This window comes from Balaenoptera ricei, chromosome 10 (genome assembly GCF_028023285.1).
Source record: "Balaenoptera ricei isolate mBalRic1 chromosome 10, mBalRic1.hap2, whole genome shotgun sequence".
In the NCBI taxonomy this organism is placed as follows: domain Eukaryota; kingdom Metazoa; phylum Chordata; class Mammalia; order Artiodactyla; family Balaenopteridae; genus Balaenoptera; species Balaenoptera ricei.
In genome coordinates, this window is record NC_082648.1 from 64,582,009 (window position 1) to 64,602,553 (window position 20,545).

General features: G+C 44.2%; 2 protein-coding genes across 7 annotated transcripts in view; one reads left to right on the plus strand and one right to left on the minus strand.

Moving 5' to 3' along the window:
- ZDHHC17 (zinc finger DHHC-type palmitoyltransferase 17) overlaps positions 1-20,545 on the plus strand; it is a 125,539-nt gene that overhangs the window by 104,453 nt on the left and 541 nt on the right. The gene's annotated exons all lie outside the window — the stretch shown is intronic.
- Positions 1,240-20,374, minus strand: CSRP2 (cysteine and glycine rich protein 2). 6 transcript variants are annotated; one of them, XM_059936559.1, is made up of 7 exons: positions 20,195-20,374; positions 9,427-9,539; positions 8,282-8,402; positions 6,536-6,704; positions 2,908-3,037; positions 2,139-2,232; positions 1,240-1,546 (listed from the first exon to the last, which is right to left on the minus strand). In XM_059936559.1, exons 2-7 carry the CDS (start codon positions 9,460-9,462, stop codon positions 1,470-1,472), a joined length of 627 nt encoding a protein of 208 aa, XP_059792542.1. In that variant the 5' UTR covers positions 9,463-9,539; positions 20,195-20,374; the 3' UTR covers positions 1,240-1,469. The 6 variants fall into 6 exon arrangements, with proteins under 6 accessions (XP_059792542.1, XP_059792541.1, XP_059792543.1 ...); XM_059936558.1 differs by lacking the exon at positions 20,195-20,374 and adding an exon at positions 19,861-19,980; XM_059936560.1 differs by lacking the exon at positions 20,195-20,374 and adding an exon at positions 19,849-19,979.

Below are 20,545 nucleotides of genomic sequence, written 5' to 3' on the forward strand. Positions count from 1 at the left end.
TAAGGTTGACCCTTATTCAGAGAAAGGGGAATTAGACTCCATCTTTTGTTGGAATGTCAAAGAATTTGTGCATGTGTTTAAAACGACCACAGAATGAATCAGAAGTTACTCCATAAATCTTCTTCAGTTCAGCCCAGTTCCTTTATTGTTAACTTCCCCAGCCTGCTTACCAAAAAGACCCTCCCCTCTCCCACAGTGAAACTTGCCTTACGGAACATGTGAAGTACTCAAGGCTATGATATAAATAACCATGAATTCTTTCACCTGGTACACCCTCAACTGACCTTTTCCCACCATGTTTCTGCTTTTTTTTTTTTTCTTTTGAGGTCATATAAGATTAAGATGTATTCACAGATTAGGCTGGTTCAATTTAACAAATACACATTACAGACTAATATCACACCCTGCCACTGAAAAATAAAGGGTTGGATTGAGTCTGGTAATGAACTAAAAGTTTCTGGAGAAATAATGAAAATATACCTTATATAGTCTGATACTCCTTTTCTCCCTGAGCCAGCTGAATGTGCCAGGACAATGCAGCGTTCTTTGCTAATTTTGCAGAATTGAGATTTGTGAGAACAACACAAATCCTCAACCCAGTTTCCAGGATTAGTAATTCACTATCAGATGAGAGTGGGGAGTCTTTAAAAAGTCACACTGAGCCTCAGATTCTATAGTTGTCTGTAGGTAGCTGTTTATAATGATCTTTAGATCGAGATAAATCAAAAGAATTTTTAAGTGTTTTAACAGTGTGCCTACCCTGGGTCAGCGTACCTTTCTGAGAAGCTTGTTAGGAGGGCTTCTATGGCTCCACCCCTAGAGATTCTGCTTCTCTGGGGCCTAGGAATCTGCCTTGCAATACTCCCGGGTGAATCCAGTGCAGGTTGTCCAGGAGCCATGCTTTAGGAAACTGCTCCCAACAGGAGAAGAGCAACCACTGAGCTAGAGTGGGGCAGGCAGGCAGGAGTTCTGCACTGCTGAATTAATTGCCAGCTCTGAAGAGCTGGAATGGTGGGGCCTGTTGCCTAGCAACGCTCACTCTTGAGGCACACTTGCCAGCTTAGAGAGAGCCATCTTTTCCAACAGCTGTAATGCAAACATTAACCTGGTGAGTCAACCGCATAATGGGGTGGACTCTCTTTAACCAATAAAAATGAAGGTGGGGACCCAGATGATTTACCACTAACCGACATCACAGCACTCCTCCAAAAGGTTAATTGAAAGACACTGAACACTAAATTAAGCTGAAGTTTTATTTAAAATGTAAAAGAAATGGTTCTTGAAATGCTGATGAATAAAGCGAAAAGATATAGTGCTCTCTTCCTACTAGCCAGCTGGCCTATCCAAGTACAGGGCAACATACAGTACTTAAGTACTGGTAGAATTTCACAGTAGTTTAGTGTTAGATTATCTGTGCCTAGATTATGTAGAGCTTCTCAGTGTGTGATCTTGGTTCTGGGTTTGCACCTCTACTGAGCATGAACAAGGGCTCCTGCTCCTTGGCCATAGCCAAATCCCTTGGGCCCAAAGTTTTTCGCGTAGCATCCTACAAAAGAAAAGGGAAGAGTTAGTGCAAGTCCATTAAGCTTTGCTAGCATTGCTTAAGACTGATGTATCAACAAACATCCGTAAATTGAAAAAGCTGTTGGCTATGCCAAGAAGAGTTCAACTTATTTAAGGTGTAGAATGTGCCACGTAGTAACTATGTTAAAGCTGCAAAGGTAAGTCCGAGTCTTCTGGTCCCCTAGTGTTCAGCTCATGGTCCCAACTGAGTTACAAGTATGCACATCGGGCCAGACAAGTTCTATATTTATCTATTACCTTCATATATCCATATGCTTTGCTTAAAACATTAAGCTGAAAGAAGACTATTGTTTGTTTTTATTTGTAGGTGAGTTTTAAATGACCAGGAACTTAACTTACTGTATCATCAAAAATGTTCTGTGGTTTTTCTGTCATCTGTAAGCATCTCTAGATCTTTTATTTTCAAATACCCAGTGGCACTATCCCACCTCTTTCCCATTTTCAGAGTGCTTTTTGTCCTTTTTTTTTTTTTTTCCCCCTGCTAGTGACATTTCCTTCACTAACAGCCAGTGTGAGATACCCATATGGACACCAATAACTGAAGTTAATTTTACCTTTACAATAGATTTCACCTTCTTTCTCAGTCAGAGTTGTTGACTCAAGACTCTTCCCACACTTGGCACATCGGAAGCAGTTTTTGTGCCAGGGCTGGAAGAGAGGAATGAGTAAGTTTAGATGCTGGCACAGTGGCTCAGGAAGATCAACCCAAAACAGGCTCCTGACTACTGTGGGGCAGCCCCAACCAGAAGGCTGAAACTGGACCCTCTACATGCTTGGTTGCCTGCAAAAGGGCTGAGTTCAGACTTCATCCACAGAAGACCTGGACCTGGAGCTGTGCCACGGAAGGGCCATTTCCCTGAGAGCTGTCTGAAACCTCGCCGCAAGCCCTGTGTGCTCCTTTGAAGACCACCTCCTTTACGGTTGAGAACACTGCAGCTCAAAGAGGTGAAGCGGTTAAGCGACTGCTCCAAACCAAATTAGCATCAGGTGCCCTAAGTCACTGCTTTTTTGTTTTTGTTTTTTTCCCTTTCACTACACTGAAGAACCTGCAGAGTCCAGGTTTGTTAAGCCTGGCCTTGTCAGTTAACACCTTCAGGAGCGCCCCCTATGAAAACAAGGTTCTTTTAAACACAGATGTGATTTGTCAAATAAGGGCATCACTTCAAAAAATTAATGATTCAGATGGAAATTCGATTAAGAAAAAGTTTAATTCAAGGCATTTATTTATAAGGCAGAACGCCTGAGTGGGCTGCGGAGGGGCCTGGGGGAGAAAGGTAGTGGAGAGTAGTCATCCGCTGCTATTAACTCAAGACGGCACTTTACCTTTCCAGCTCCAATGATCTTCTCGGCAGCGTACACAGAATCCCCACATCTGGAACACTTCTCAGCACCTCCGTATTTCTGAGCAAATTTAGAAGTGTTTGGATTTGTCGTAGGCCTGTGAGGTTGAACGCTTGTGGAAAGGGGAGAAAAGGAATTAGGCAAGATTTTCCAAAGGGCCCTTATAAGCCTTACAAGGCAGACACAATAGAACTCTGGGACTTAATTGCTATACTGTCCCTTGGCTGGAGGCCTCCACAGGCCAGTACAGGGGAAAGAAGAAAGAAGAAATAAATATCAGGAGCGGGCCAGTTATTATTTTGACCTATTTATGGGCTCATTATTGTTACAAAAAGACAGACAAGGCTCCAAACTTAAATGTCTGTCCCTCTGAGTCTAAACTCATCAGAATTCATTGAATCTCCAGTGCTAACCTCTCCACTAAACAATTATGCTGTGTTTTATGAAAACCTACCATAGCACATATTTTCACCCCACATTCATATCATTATTATTATTATTTATATTACCACTGGAATCAGCTAGCTTTTTACTTCACAGAAGATAGAAAAAATCAGTAGTAACTTAAGCAGTTAAGTTCTGCACATAGGTCAGCTGACTTAGGCAGTAACTAGGAAAATTAAGTATGTTTTACAGATTACTTAATTCCCCAATATATTAGGGGAAAGTATGAGTAAATTACATTTTTCATGGGAAAATATTTTAGAAAGTTTGCCTATTACTCTGTGATCTGTTTATCTTTTTCTCTGTATAGCGTACTGTTTTTGTCACTATTTACAGGTCACTAGGTAAACCTTGTTTTCCTCTCACTTTCTGTAATTTTTTTCCATTCAATATGTAGATGTACCTACCATGCAGAACACCATTCTAGGCTCTGAAAAGATTTAAAGGCTTTCCTAAAGCCTTACAAGTAGGTTGAGCAGATAAGATGTGACAACAAGAGTTAGCACTCAGCAAAGGGTAGCTAAGTGTCAATTTTTCCTACTAGGAGAACAATTTCATCCTAGTTATATTTTATTAAATAGGTTACATACATATTTAAAATAAAGTGTTAATTTAGGAATACTGCCTTTTCATAAAAGTTTATTCAAACTTTACATGTATCTTTAATATCTTCATCTCCACTATATCCATTTTTTAGTCATTTAATGGTTTTCTACACTTCCACCTAAGTTGTTTAATATACAGCATTTCTTGAATCATGTTTGATGTGGCCACTGGAAATCTTATTCTAAGCAACAAATACCAATTCCCAGTACTAATTCACAGGACTGAACTTTCCATTGTCCCTAATATGGGCATATTTTTAAAAAAATCTCCACAACCCACTGTATATATACAGTCAGCCCTCTTTATCCACAAGTTGTGCATCCACAGATTCACCCAACCTTGGATCAAAAATATTCGAGAAAAAAATTCTGGAAAGTTCCAAAGAGCAAAACCTGCATTTGCCACATGCCAGCAACTATTTACATAGCACTTGCATGCTCAGATTTTGTGTCCGTGGGGGTCCTGGAACCAATCCCCTATGGATACCAAGGGACACCTGTACTTACTTTTAAAAGTGATCTTTAAAAGCTATTCACAATGATATCCAACACTTGCAGTTAGGAGTTTTCTAAGAAAAATTTCCAAATCTGCCAATCATATTAATAAGAACTTTATATGGATTATCTCCCACCTCCCTTCCAACAACCTCAGAAGCCATGGTTAATTGCTACCTCATATGGCAGATGAGGAAATAGGGGCTTACATTTAAATAACTTGCTGAAGGGCTAGAGAATTAGTAAATTGGTGAGCCTGAACTAAAAAATGCAGGTCTGCCTCAATGAAGATGTTTCTGCCCACTCAGTGCTGCCTCTTCAAGAGATCCCCCCGAAGCTGTTTGGTCCCCATAACTTTCACAATGACCATGTGCCAAAAGGGCAGCCAAGACTGCAGGTGCTCCCAGAGTACAGTCATTAAGAGGGGCTTCTGGAAAAGGAAATCCCTACACCTGGTCCTGCAGGATGAGTAACATGTGGCCAGGCTAAGAAGGGGAAGAGGCAAGGACACAGATCAACACAGGCCAGCATAGAACGTTGGCTAATTATTGGAGAATATGGAGAAGCAGGAGTAGATAAAGAGGAGGGGCCACTGGTCTTTGTGACTTTAACACTATGGCCACAATTACTGATTCACTTTTGGGGTCATGGATGAGTTTTGTTTGGGGGGAACGTGTACAGGTTTATGTGTTTGAAATAAAATCTTGGGAAACAAGAATAGATTTTTAACAAGTTGGAAAGGGAGAGCAGAACAAGAACGATGAACTTTAACAAAGAGGTAAGCTGGGGTCCTGCAAGTGACGGCATGCAGCAATGAATGAGTCAGCCCTCATACAACCGATGCCCAGCAAGGCACCACGGCTCAGAAAGTGAGTGTGGAAGAAACAGGACAACAGAGAGGTGGACCTCGATGCAGGACAGCGCATAAGTATGCGGGCCAAAAGGACAAAAGTTCAAATCCTGGCTCTGCCACTTACCTGTGCGAGCTGAGCCTTAGTGTCCTATCTATAAGATAGGGACAAAGTAACTCAACTCAGTTACTGTGAAGATTATATAGAATGAACATAAATGTTCAGCAGACGTTATTTCAGGCATACCATAATGCGCTGTGCTTAAGATCATAAGCTTTGGAGTTACACTGGGTTAAGTTTCAGGCTCTACAATTAACTAGCAGTGTGACTTAAGGCAAATCACTTAATTCTCACTGTCTCACTTTGTTCTTGATTAAGATAGGAAACCCTACCTTATAGGGTTGTGAGGATTACATGAGTTACCATATATTATTGCATGGTGTCCAGTCTACAATAAGGGCACAATTAATGGCCTTGTCCAAGGAAAGGCCATCTTACTGGCGTATTACACAATTTTGGCCTCTTCAGTATAAAATGGATGTGAAAAATGTGAAGTTCAAATGAGGGAATTAGTGAGTCAAGAATAGGGATTAAATTCCACATGAAGAAATTATGTCTCAGCGTGAATTACTAAGTGAAGTTTAGCAGATTTAGCACTTTGCTTACTTTGGTACCGAAACCTTTAAAATTTAGTAACACTAACCTCTCATAGAATCAAATACAGGAAATAATTTCCATTTTTAAGTAAGAATTGTAAGCTAGAGAAAAGTAATTTCTTGGTGAGGAAACATTCTTACATGGAAGGACTGACTGAGGAATTTTCATTGACTGCTTAATTGCACATGAGAAATGCATCTCATGATTCCGATACTACATTTCTCCATCATTTGATTTCATGATGTCTGGTCTTTGAAGTGCTGTGAAACGGAAGTAAATTTAAACCACTTGCTTTTGAGAACATCACAAGTCCTTGATACACCTCATAATGCTATAAACCGGGGCTGGAAATCACTGGAATAATCAATAAGAACTTTGCCAGGTCCAAAACTGTCCATTATTTCAAGCTTAAAGAACAGTCATTAGTTTATACTAGAAAATCTGAGTCATTGTCTTTGATTCTTTCAAGCTAAAAATCTGGAAACTCCCAGATTCCCGTTCACCAAGCAACATGAATTGCCACCATGCCTTCCTGAAGGTCACGTGGTCTTGACTCACCTCTCGGGCTTGATGCCCAGCCTCTCACCCCGGTCCATGTTGAGTGTGCCCGCGCCCTGGCCGTACCCGTAGCCTTTCGGCCCATACTTCTTTCCATAGCAGGATTTGCAGTAGATCTCGTCATCGTGAATTGCCACTGTTGTACTATCTAAATTTTTCCTGCAAACCACTGAGGGGGAAAAAGTTAGACTTTAAAAATATGCCAAAGATTGCCTTTCTCCTTAGAACAATGGTGGCGCTGACACAGGGCCTAGAAAAGGTAAAGGCAGAGGCTCTCTCACATTCCTAGTTTATTCTCTGGTTCCCAAAAGCCACTGGAGAGCACCTGGACGGCTCGCTACGTGTGAGGACAATTTGCGTTCCTCCATGGATATGATGGTCATTTCAGAAATACATTCGAATTTTAACATCCTGAAGCCTCAAACTGTTTAGTAGGATCTGCCTCCCAGGCAAGGGGGAGAGAAGTTTCCAAGATGTCTATAATTACACGAACAAAAGGAACAAAACTAGCACTTTGCGCCCAAGACCCTTGCTCCCAACCTTCAACACTCAATCTTTTCGTCCCCTTCATCCAAGTATTAAAGAACAAAAGGGTAGGAGCGCCTTGAGCGAGCTGCCTCTGCAGCCCCTCCTCCCCCAAAAGCACCCCCAGGGATAAAAACGGTTTTAAATCCAGAATTCTAGTTTTCATCACTAGTTTAGAAGGGAAAAAGCAGTCTTCTTTCATCTCACCACCGGCTTCTCCAGCAGTGATAAGTATGTCTGAAAATCGTCAAGTGGTTTAAAGTCTGCATTTGTTTTCCCTTCAGTCCCAAAGGAGCACACATTCTTTCTTGATGGATTTCTTACCACATTTCCACGTATCCCACTTCATAAAACTGCCAAATGTCATCATGTTTTATCCAGACGTTATTTCACTTTCTAAGACTTCAATTAAGCTTGAGAAAAAAAAGACTTGTGAGAGAGCTCACTGGAAGCACAGTCGGGCAGCAGGAAACCCGAGATCAGTGCAGTAGAAAAGGGGATTCCTCCCACCCCTTATTTAAAAGAGAGGGAGAAGCAAAAAGAGGAAGGACAGAAAGAAGGGCCGGGAAAGGCGACTAGCTGGCTGCTTCAGAGTAGAGTTAAATGATGAAGTTTCTATTATCTTAGACTGAAGTTTTCTCTGGTAGAACAGAAATGACATCATCTACTTTGAACCTTGCTGTTGAGGTTCAAGTACTGAAATATATCTGCTTAAAGACAGAGTTAACCTAAAATCATACACTGCTGAAGAACAGACACCCTTAACAGACAGAATAAATAGAAAAACTGGTTTTAAACACATGTTTATTAACCAGAGCAAGTTTAAATATATGAAATTTTTACTAGAGAACCACCCCTTTCCCCCTAGGCCTAATCCGTATTCTCTGCAGTAAATTCTCCTAAGGTCTGCAAACTACTCTGAATTATTTCCTTAAAAGGCTTTAGTCAGCAGAGGCACATATTAGGAAGGAGTAATAAAGAGGACCAGTAAAGACCTTGACATTTAATAAACACTGACTTGATTACGGTGTAGACATCATGGCTTAACCTAGAGGAGGAAACTAAGAACAATTTCTCAAGTATTTACATTTCCTCTTTGTTCACATACTCTCTTGGTTACAAAGCTGCTGAAAAATACGGATTCCTTTAAAAAAAATTAACTTCTAAGAGAAGAAATGGTTAAACCAAATCTGAGAAATGCTAGCTATTATGGAGGCGTACATAGCAAACATTCATATGTTGTATTTGTATTCTTCGTAACTGCAACTCTCTGTTGTCTGTTTCTGGTCGTCTGCAAAGCAGTTGCTGTATAAAAAGGTCCAGACGCCTTAAATGCTGGTGCCTAGAAGGAGAAGGACAACTAAAATTTGTGAGGGAAACTCTTTCTGAAGATTATTCCTTAGTGTAACCAGATTTCTTTTTAACATAGGCAGTTTCTAACAGTAATTTTCACTGCACAGTACTCTAGATATAGCGGAGAGCTGCATGGATGGGTGGGTTCCTCACATAACAAATCCTTTGTTCGAGAAAATTTTGTCATTTGAATCAGAAGATGATTAATGTTGAGCTTCCTGAAGCGGCTACTCTCCTGTTTTAAGACTGAAGACTTGGTTGTCCTGAGAAGGAATCTGCCAGGGAGAGGGGGCTTCTCTCCTGTTCCCTTTCTCTCATTATCAGGTACTGACCATCGTTGGAGCAGACGCCCACGTGCTGGTTCGTGGTCTACCTCCTGTCTGTACCAGCCACAATGGTAATATCTCTCTCTATAAACAGCAGTAATTCCCCATCTACTTCTATGGGATTTTCATATCCTACGTTCCTTTCCCTCAAATTTAGGACATCAATAACAAGAAATAACTCTGAATATTCACTACCAGAGAGGACAGAATTTGAGCTTCTAGACATGTGAATTTCAACTAACAGTGTGGCGAGAAACCAGCCAGTTAGGTTTCAAAGAGAAGGAGCCCCGCCAGAACGAGAAAGCTGGCGCGGATGGGGAGTGAGCCGTTCGTTCAGGAGTCGGAGCCAAGCCCCTGGGATGTGCCAGGAACTGTGCTGGGTGCCAGACTATAAACAACCCCGAGGTCTCGGTGAAGCGGGGGAGACAGACGTGACAACAGATGAAGTACAGGGGGTGCCAAGTGGAGGCGAAGCGCTACAGGGGCCCAGAGGCCGAGGGTCTGGGTCGCCCCTGCTGTCCTTGCTGTGAGGCTGAGCGCTTGCACTGTCCATGGGGACAGACAGACAGAAACCACTGGGGCTGCTAAAATCATCTTTGTTAACAAGACCACAGTTTCTTCCTGAAATCGGTGAGCTGAAGCTCCTGACACACGAGTTCTGTCCACGCGAGCGCGGGGGAGACTCACTGCACAGGAAGCAGCAGCGGTGGAAGCTCCGGCCATCGCACTGCACCTCCTCGGCGTGGTACACGGTCCTCCCACATGCCCCGCACTTGTTGCCACCTCCCCAGACGGGCATCCTGCAGGAAGACACAATCGTTAGGACGGGCCCCTACTGTACGAGACGTCTTACACGCTCCCCGGAGGGCTTTTTACACCCAGGGGGCAGCAGTCAGCGTTGGTTTCTTTATAACCTGCCCTGGCCACATCTTCAGAAGACCTGCGTTCCTCCAAAGTGACCTCGTCTCACCTCCCAGATCACAGCCCTCACTAGGAAACGGGCTTGTCGTGCACAGGTTTTTTTCTCCTACGGGACAAAGGACCTGCATTTAGTACAACAGTGCAGGTCGCCAGGCACAAAACAAACTGCCGCCAGCATCCACGGGAGTTGAGAAAGCAGTGTAGGGAGTGGAAAGGCAAACGCTGCCCACGCCCACCCTGCAGTCGTAATGAACTGGTTTAAAGCTCAGCTGAAGAACTTCAACTTGGGTGGAGGTTTTTACATGTTTCATTCACTGTAACATCACCAAATTCTTAACCATAGAACATACACGAGCTATGACACACTTCTAGGGAGGAGGGAAGTGCTGGACGGCCCGGCAAGATTAAGTTGTATATTTTCTGCTCAAGTTATGAGAGATTATAGCATAAACACTTGTTTCTCTGACTGGCACACTGCATGGCGGGAGCCTGGCAGTAACCACAACAAACACCCATCCAGATGGCTATCATTTAAGTTTCTGTGCTTCACTAATCCCAGTGTCCTGAAGTCCAGCTGATGACACGGTTGGTTTTCCCTCTCTGGTGGGCCTGTCCGTCCACACAGAATAGGCTACCAAGTTGCCTTCCTGGCAAAATGAATTGTTTGTTGACTGTGTCAGAATAACCTCTGAGCAATGTGGCCTGGGGGTAGAACTCGAAGTTTAAATCCTTGGCTATCTTGCTGTGATGTAGGGCAACGTGTTCTCATCTCCTTCACAATGAACTGGTCTCCCTGGACCCAGTTTAAAACACCTAGTTCTGAATGGCCAATGTGCTCAAGTGCCTTTGCCAGTACAGAAAGTTGGCCTGCAGAGACAGCATGTTATGTCAGACCTGCCCTGAGTGGTATCTAAAAACACAGTAGAAGAATTCCTTTCATCCCCACCATCATTTCCAGACTTCCCTTTGCTGAGTGCCATTTGCAGCCCTTGGCTGTTGCGTCTCCTTGGATGAGCTTCTGCCTCTCTAGTAAACAGCTAGCTAAGAAGGCTGAGACGTCCTTACTAACTCAAGTCTGGCTAGAAAAAAAAAAAAGGGACAAGGACAGCTGCTAAGCAAAAGGCTGAAGAATCTTCAGTCCTTAAGATAAAAAGGAGGGTGGAGAAAATTCCTATCCCACTTGCCCATCCTACGCCATTTCGACAATCCAGAACACAATGACTTCCTAAACACTGAGATGAGGTCTTTACACAAGAAAGATTTACAGAATTAACCAGTGTTGGGCATCCTTCTGGGACACAGCCTTCTCTGGCCCCTCTTCTGGTAATACTTTCCCCGGATTTTCTCCAGGGAAGCAACAACCGTCTCTTTCTTGGCACACGTGGTTTAGAGAAGTACTTATTAAAATGTGGTCTCCTGGTGACAGTCCACTGTGCTGGCTACCAATCCCAGACAACATTCAGATAAGCGTTTAGAAAGTTTTCTACAATTTTATGCCACAACAATCAACAGCATGATCAGTGGACTCATCTTGTTGGACAGAGGACAGTCAGATAATCAGGCTGTATTTGGAAATTAAAAGAAAAAGAATGGTCCTTTACCACAGATAGTTTGAGAAGCACTAGTTTAGAGGGTGTGACTCTACCCTCAATTCCAGGGCTGGACATGGCGATGCATCACTGCAGTCAGATGAGTGCATTCCCCCTCCTGCCATGGCGACTGGTTTAGGAATGGGCACAGGACCCCAAGCCAGTTCAATGGAAGTTAAACCTGGCCTTGGGTTTAGAACTGTGCCAGTGCGGGAGTGGAGTTGTTAGCAGCTGTCTGCAAGAAAAGAACCTAAGAAGGAAGCCAGCACAGAGGAAAAGAGAGAGACTAGTTCAGATAGTCTTTAGCCGCGCCTTGTTGTATCCTGTGTTCTTCAATTATATGAGCCAATAAATTCCCCTTTTTAAGCCTTTGGGAGATAGAGCCCCTGGTCCTAGAAACAAACAAGAACAACACACACAGACACACAAAAAGACCTGACTGATAACGACTAGTTATCCCTACATTGTTGGCCTCAACTTGCAAAAAGCGTATTTCCCTTGTTCAGACAGGAACAGAGTCGTTTCTAGGGTCCACAAATGTTACCAGGCTCCTGTGAAGGCATCCATATAGGATCGATATCCAGCAACAATGGAATATATTTGCAAGCTTTCCTTTGGTAGTTGCATAAATCTCTTATTCCTGTCCCTGGAGACTGGTGCTCTATTGCACAATGAAACCTGAGCCCGGCTATAGAACCTGACACAAAACTTGGCTCCAGCACCTGCACTGGCTTGAGTTTGGAGTGCAGTTAATGATATTGACTTTGCCCCATGGCTCCAAAGCTACCCGTGTTCTGGAATGCTCACAGATACAACAGACATCTGCTGGAAGTATCCCATGATTTCTGAGGAAACCAAACACCAAACCCAGACTTGCAGGTAATGACGTCACAGTGACTTAAAATCAGATCCCAACCATCAACAGCCCAGCTGGCTTTTAAAATACTTTTATCATCAAGGCATTTCTCATCATGTTAGAAAGTATCATCGTACCACCAACCTGTATCATAATTACTTTGGAGCAATCACCAATAAGGAGCCAGACTTTCTATCAAGACAAACACTATCCTCGGTTGTCTCTAAATAACATTTAAAAATACATAAAAACTAACTCATCACTCTGTGTTACTCTCTCACTGCTACAGAGCAACTTGGACTTTTAAAAAAGGAAGAATATCTTCCCTTTGCTTGTGTAATTCAGGGTTGAATTCACCCCTTGTAAGTCAAGTCTGACTCCTACTGTACTTGCCATGGCAGCCAAATGTGAATATGCCATCTTTTCGGAAAACAGCTATCCAGTACCTTTTCAGCTTACCATTTTAAGAGCTTCTTTCCTTTGAGGGTGGGGACCACAGCTCTATCTTCTCCCACACCATCAACCAGAGTGCTTGGCGTATGTCAAAATATTTCATTTCTATTGTTTTAAGGAATCCTTCCTTTTTCAACTTGTTTTTACTCTTCCCAATTTGATCTTATGCTTATAAAGACAAAGGTAGCACTGCCCTACTTCTCTGTCACATTCTTGGATTCTCAGTAAATCCAGTAAAATTTCCGAGTCATTAACTTTTTAAAAGTTCCACTCAGTTTAAAGGCTTTCCTAAGGATTTCTGAATAACCCTCTCTGTGGGCCAGGCTAATGGTGTAATAGGGCATCCTCAGAAAGCTTCAGCTGGATTTATGTTTTATTTTTTAAGCAGGATAGTGGGTAGTTAGGTGTTCCTTACGTTATTCTCTATTTTGTATGTCTGAAATATTTCGTAATGGAAGGAAATATTTCATAATGGAAGGAAGGAAGGAAAGGAGAGATGGAGGAAGACATTGATTTAGACAGACCTGGGTTAACTTCACTATTATAATGGTTGTGCAATGTTGGGCTTAATTTTCTTATCTGCAAAAAAGGGGGGAAAGGTAGCTCTGTCTACCTCACAGAGATATTGTGAAGATAAAACACAGTAAATAAATGCCTTGGCAGACATCCGATAACTGGTGGCTTGAGGATGGGAGGGGCATCTCATGCTGTCCATCCTGCTATCAGTACTCCTACAGGAAACCCACTGACTAGCACCTACAGAACACAGCTCAGAGCAACAAACAGTAAGGGAAAAAGTTATCTGATTGGTCACTCATAAACCTTTCTCTGAACATTACAATGCACTGCAAGTATAACAACAGTTGCACTTGCAGGGACTAAGAAATGAAGTTCAAATTTACACTTTTAGGGTGAACCCCTATGCGTGTTTGCTGAATTTGGCAGAGGGAAATGGGACCATCTTCCATTTCTGTCACTCCTGGCATTGCTATGCATATATTAAAAAAAACACACACACACAAAAACCCAAAGCTTCATTTTTCCTACAAGCCCTTGGCTGCACTACTCCACAACAGCTGACATTAATCACAGCAAACTGGATTTGCACTGAGCAATCTGGGCTGCATGCCCTTCCCCGATCCTATGCATTAATTTACAAAATGGTAAGAGGAGAAATAAAACCCCCCTTTACACACACCTCGCAAAAGAGGCCAAACATGGGCCAATTCAGTTTTTTTGTCTTGTTCTTTGGTTCTCATTGCCTGAAAGAGCTCCAGCACTAGGATTTATCCACTGTGTTGGATTAAAAAGCTTGGTTTACATCCAAACACCTATGTGCAGTTTCTCTTTGCTGCTTCTCCCCAGTCTAAGACACCACCCAGAATCAGTAAGACTTAGCCCAAGAAGAAAATTACTATAGTCTAAATCTGAGTCACCTTGCGGTAAAGTTAGCTCATTCTCTAGATAACCAATGACCACAGGGATCATTCTCCCCACCTGTGCTGCGCTGACTGCCGTATTTTAGAATCAGAATGACTCAAACCCATGAATTTTGAGCCTACGTGCCGCCACTTGTAATTTAAATTAACTGGTCTGATGCCGAGTGAATCTGTCTATAAACCCAGATTCTAAATGCTTCCAGAAGATTTGACATCTTATGACTACAGGCAGGGCTTTGTTATTATACAGAATCTTTGTTATTATGCTATAACTTCCCAAAAGGAGAATCTACTATAAACCAGTTTCATCTTTTTTTTTTTTAATTTTATTATTTATTTATTTATTTATTTATGGCTGTGTTGGGCTTTCTCTAGTTGTGGCAAGCGGTGTGGCACTCTTCATCGCGGTGTGCGGGCCTCTCACTATTGCAGCCTCTCTTGTTGTGGAGCACAGGCTCCAGACGCGCAGACTCAGTAATTGTGGCTCATGGGCCCAGTTGCTCCGCGGCATGTGGGATCTTCCCAGACCAGGGCTTGAACCCATGTCCCCTGCATTGGCAGGCAGATTCTCAACCACTGCGCCACCAGGGAAGCCCCTAAACCACTTTCATCTTGAGCCACATCCAGAGGGGGTCACTTGTTAAAGAATATGTAACTGTCCCCAATTACAATGATTTTTAAAGAGGCCAGAGTTTGACAGCTGTAATTAATTGGAAATTAAGCTGCACTCAATGCCCATTCTAGAAAGGTTTTCTTCTGCAACCCAAACTACCTGCTTAGTCTACTTCCCTTATCTGAGTGAATACCACTGAGCCAAGGATAGGACTCTCTGTGTCTTAGTGATGGGCTCCAAGTTCCATTTGGCTCCTTCTACCAAAGCTAAGTCCTCAAGCTGGTCTTCAAGAGAGCTCGGCCTCAGGATGAACTAAGAAGGTGGATTTTGGAGTCCACACAGTCTCATTTCCCTCATGTGCAAAATAAGGGTAGCAGAACCTTTCTTTCAGAGGTGTTAAGAAAATGAGTTGAGAAAATGCTTACAGTTGGCATTCAATTATTGGCCGCCTTTATCATCAGTATTTAGCAATGTTCAGTCTTTGTCATCAATACTCATCTTCTTCTACCCACCTCATAGGCCATCCATTCCTTCAGTATGCCCCTAATCCCTGTACATCAGGAAAACTGACTTAGCTCCCTCCCTCCCACCCTCATCCAGCTAACTCCCGACTTCGTTTCTGAATCTCAAGTAATTCTTCCAGGGTAGGGGCAGCTAATAAACACTGTAATGCTGTACTGTTTATGAAGCTCTCCAATAAATCTATTAATTCAACATCTTATAAGCCATATCCTGGGTTGGGAGCTGAGGGTAAAAGGGTAAAGGAAGGGTGCCTGTTTCTCAGGGAGTTCTACTTTGGTGGTAGAAGTATGTAAACAAATAACAGCAAAATAACCCAAAGCACAGAAGCGTGTAGAAGGGGCTTTGGGAAGTCTGTATGGTCTATTGATAGAGGGATGCCAGAACAGTTTCATCTTGTTGATTGATAGTGGGTTCCTGGAGCTATGTTGGAAAAGATTCTGGAGACCAGTCAAGGTTCCACATTAAAGATCATTGTGGTTAATAATGTCTGCCATAGAAACTGCAGTGCACGTGCCACCTCTAAGACATTCCAGGGATAAGAGAAAGAGTGTGGAACTCAGAATGAGACAGATGTAAGCTTGAAAGTCAGTTACCAGCTCTGTGATCTTGGCCGAGTTCCTTAACCTCTGAGCCTCCATGTCTTCAGCTATAACTTGGAAATGGATGAGCGCTCTGCCATAGGATGGTTGTAAGGATTTAACGAGATAACATTCGTAAAGTACCTGGCAGAAGCCTGTGCTCCACAAATATTGGCTTCCTTTTCCTTCAGGAGCACTAACGGGCCTGATTATGGTTACCAAACGTTCAGCGGTTAAGTGACTTGCTCAGGTCACTGACCTCCAAAGATGCAAATCTAGGCTCAACCACTCATGTCTGACTCCAGAACCACAAGCTGTCCCCCAAACTCCCATATCTAATTTAAGGGTCGAGAACATTCAAACCCCCTGAGCGTGATCAGTCCTTGAGCTATCAGCTTACACGCAGGAACACCTTCCTCGCTGGCCAGTCTTCATCAATCCACCTAGCAGTAAGTAAGTGTCCTCTACGTGCTAATCTCATACCCAAACTGCTACTTTCAACCAAAAAGTACTCTCTACCACTCCTCTCTGCCAACCAAAGTCCATCCTCCTACTGAGGGAAACCTCCCTTCTATCTAATAAGCTGTCCTTTGTGCACCTCACCCTCACCATTCATTACTAATTCTATATCCTGTTGCCACGCATGTCTTCAACTTGGAGGACAGCTTGACACAGATTTGGAGACCAGCTGTCAAATCACACATTAGAACACAACTGCGCTCTCGGCTCGGGCACTCTGACCTCCACCTGCCAGCCCCAGATAGCCACAATCCATGCAAACTGCGAGCTATTCAATTATTCAAACAATTTAATGTTTGTGTGATTTTTACATGGAGTCAGACTGAGATTTATATGCCAAGACGACTGTTTATTTGCCAAAAGATCTTAGGCTGGTTATCTGATCTGCTCGTTTTCTCATTTTAAAAACAGAGATACTGCTTATTTATGTCATAAGGCAGTTTTGAGATTGGACAATACATGTAAAGCACTTCGAATAATGCCTGCCACATGATAAATAACAGTAATTAGAAATACGTAAAGCTTACTATACCTATGTTAAGTAGTCTACTTATATTAACTTAATCCTCATAACAACTGAAGTAGGCATTATCATTATCTTCACTGCATGGGTGGGAAAGCTGAGGTATAGATTATTAAGTGGCTCATAACTGTAAAACCAAAACACAATTACAATTCAACTTAAAAATACCAGTGAAATTCAAATAGACTATACTGAGTTTATTTGACTGATGTTTCACTAAAACTAAAACACTGCTAGCAACACAAATATAGTAGTGACTGATATGGCTCTAGCACAAGTTCTTTTAAATTGGGTATTTTCTGTCCTGCTGTGGGAGGTATGCAGCTTTGATTCTGTCTTCGCTTTTCTCTTCTGGAGGAGAAGCCACCATGAAACCTAACTGGGAAGTCATATGGCCCTAGTGTATTAAATGGTATGTGTCCTCTTATTAGTCAAGGACAATTAGTAGTACTGTTGGTACAAACAAAAAAGCAAGGAACCTGATATCCTTTGCAAATGATTCACAATATACTTCTTTTGCTTCTTCCTCTAAGACTTACACTAAAATGTACAATTTTTACAATCAGAATTTGTGCCCAGCTCCTCCACAATCCAGTTTGAGAAAACTCCCCTAAGTCAGTCAGGGTTCTTAACCTGGGGTCCACAGATTCCTTGAAATTCTGGGGATCACTGAACTTGGTACCATGTACTTTATTTTATGCCCCTAAAAACAGTTTGAGAAGGGGTCCAGAGGCTTCACCAGACTGCCAAAAAGTTCCATGACACAAAAAAGTTAGGTATTACCATCCTAGGTAATCAAGACCCCAAGTGTAGGGAACCCCACCCAATAGAGCACAAGGGATGCCATGCAAATACCAGCCCAGGAAATGATACAGTTGAGGAAACCTGTGGATATCTGTGAAGGGAAGAAAGCTGGCCTCCAGGCAAGGCCTAGGCGATACTGTTCAGAGTCAGCAATCTTCTGGAAGAGGCTTTCACTGATAGCTGTTTCCCCCTATATTCAACAAAGTGCAGAACGGAGTCTAATTACAAGGAACCTCTCCCAAACTGGGCTGGGTTTTATACAAGGAACAGCATGCCTTCCGAGAACCCCTGCAAGGTATGTGCTGTTACACCCATTTTACAAGATGAAGTAACTGAGACCAGAGAGTAAAATAACTTGCCTAAGGTCATCAAACCAGTGGCTGCTGAAGCTGGGATGTGAATTTGGGCCCAACTGGTCAGTCCTGTCCTTCTCACCAAGCTATGCCTCCTCTCCTGCTGTGGGCTTTCTCTCCCCCGCTCATCTGATTTACCTGATTTTTGACAGAGAAGAAAAATTAGAGGCCCAGATGTCCACATTTAGTGGCGGCGTCAAGGCTGGACCCAGGCTTCTAAAGCTTATTTATTACTGCCCTCTCTAATCTATGCCAACATTCTTGCTTTTTTAGTATAAAATACAGTTTCCTCAAAATCCAAGTGAGTTGGCAATTTCATCAGGACAGACCTCCAATGAGTACTGCTTTCAGCCCAGTATTTGGCATATACCGGTATCAATCAATATTTGTGAATACATTTGGAGGAATCCATTAAAAAACTCATGATAGAAACTGTAGATCAAATCTGCTAATATTTCTGTTGCTTGAGTCCAATTAAATCTTTGTTCTCTACAAATGCAATCTTACTCATTCCTTCATTCATTCATTCAATTAACCAGCATTGGCTCTGGTCCAACGGTGTGTTTAAGACACCCAAACCAAGCACTGTGAATTTCAAAGACTCATGGGATACAGACCCCCGTGTCTACCTAACTTCACTCTGAAAGAGCAAAGGAAACGAATCCAGGGTAAAAAGAACCTTGAGAAATATTGGTAAAGTATAAGTGGCAGTCAACTTCAGAGGGCAATGACCAAGGAGACAGTGTGGAGGGAGACCACAAAGGACTTAATAAAATTTGTTCTCGTTTGGTATGCAGTTTTTAACGTATGTGCAACTCACCCTTTAAGAATCCATTGCCCATCTCTTTCCTAAAAATTTGAGTCAAATTATAGCCAACTCTGTGGCTGTCCTATTTGAATTCTTGGCATTTTTTATAAGTAGAGTTTTAAAACAGGTTAACTAGAAAAGTTAAGAACTAAAGAGACCATTTTTACTGCCGAGTTAAAAAAACTACCCAAAATAAAAAGTATTTATAAAATGAAAAGGAAAAGGAAAAAGTCTGGTCTGCAGACTGAGAATAAAACAGGTTGAACATTTGGGGTAACCATTTAAACAAATATCGTTCTACAAACGTCCTGGCTGGGGTGGGGGGGGGCAGGGCAGACGTGGGTGTCTCCCGACTCAGAAAACCCACCCTGCCCCCCCCCCCCCCCCCGGGGACTGCCTACGTGGAGCTTTGGAACCGAGGACGTGATTTGCAGGACCTGTTGCAGAATTTACAACCAAGCATTCTTGCTTTCCCGGTTTGTACCTGAATGGTAGAAAGTTCCGGAAAAAGCTGGGAGTGATCAATATGACGTTTCACTGCTGTGCCTTCAACATTTAAGGTTCAGCGCTCGGTGGGCAGAGACCACCAAACAATGGGGATACCAGGAGCTCTGTACCGCAGCAGGGGAAGGATTCCGGGCTCGAAAGGCTGGGGGAGCCCCCTCCGCACCCCCAGGGCTCCGAACCAGCCTCTGGGAAGGTCGCCCTCGGCGTGCAGCACACTCGGGGCACAGGAGACCCCGAGACTCGGATCCCGCCCTCCCCTTTGCGAAGAGAGAACGCGCCACTGGAGGAGGGGGCCCTAGGCTACTAAAAGGCGGATTAGCAGCCCCGCGAAACTCTCGATCCCACCTCTCTCTCCCAGAGAAACCGGGATGGAGGTCGCGCACGATTATTTCTCTGCGCAGCGGACCCGGGATCCGAGAGCAGGGCTGGGGCGGCCACGGGGAACGGGGCAGGTGTGTGGAGATCGGGGCGCAGGGGTGAGGAGGATGGCTAGGGGGACCAAATGGGGACCGCGATGGGGACGTCGGAGGAGATGAGAGGGGGCGCCGGCAGGGCGGCCTCCGCATCCCAGGAGGCTGAGGGAACCCCCACCCCCACCCCCGGGGTCGGCGGAGACGCCCGCACCTCCCTACTCACTCGAGTCGCAAGCAGGACCACGCACCGCGGGCGGAACTAGCGAGAAGCAGTCGGAGAGAGCGCGGCGTGAGTCCGGGAGCCGGGACGCAGGGAGCGCCGGTACCTTTTCAAGCCCCCTGTGGGCGTGGCCTGTGGGCGCCCCGCCCCCACTCCTCCGCGCCCCGCCCCGCCCCGCCGCGCGGCGCCGCGCCGCGCCTGACCGATTCCCAGACCGGCTCGGAGGGCAGGAGGGGGGAGTTGCTCGCGGCCGGGCTCCGGGGTAAAGACAGAGAGACAAAGGCAGAATCCCGCCTCTTCCTGCTGCTTCCCGCGCGCCCAGCATCTTCCCACGTACCGGGACCGCTCCCGCCGACTTTACTCCTCTCGCTCGCAACGGGAGCCCGCAGTTTCTAGAAGTGGTTAACCGGAGCCGGGAAAGGAGGCTTCCTCACCCTGCGGAGAGGCCGGACGGCGGGACTGTCCCGTCGGGAAACAGCCCTCGCCGCCCTGCGACGTGCCCTTCCGACCGCGGTTGCCAATTCTCCTTCAGGAGGGAACAGTCCGAGATCGAGGAGTTTCCAGCAGTAGAAAACCGGCCAGATCGGGAGTTTCCACTACCCCGTCCCGTGCCTTACCCTTATAAGTAAACTCAACGTGATTAACTTCCCCAGTGGACAAGTATCCGCTGGCCCGATTTCCAGCTTCT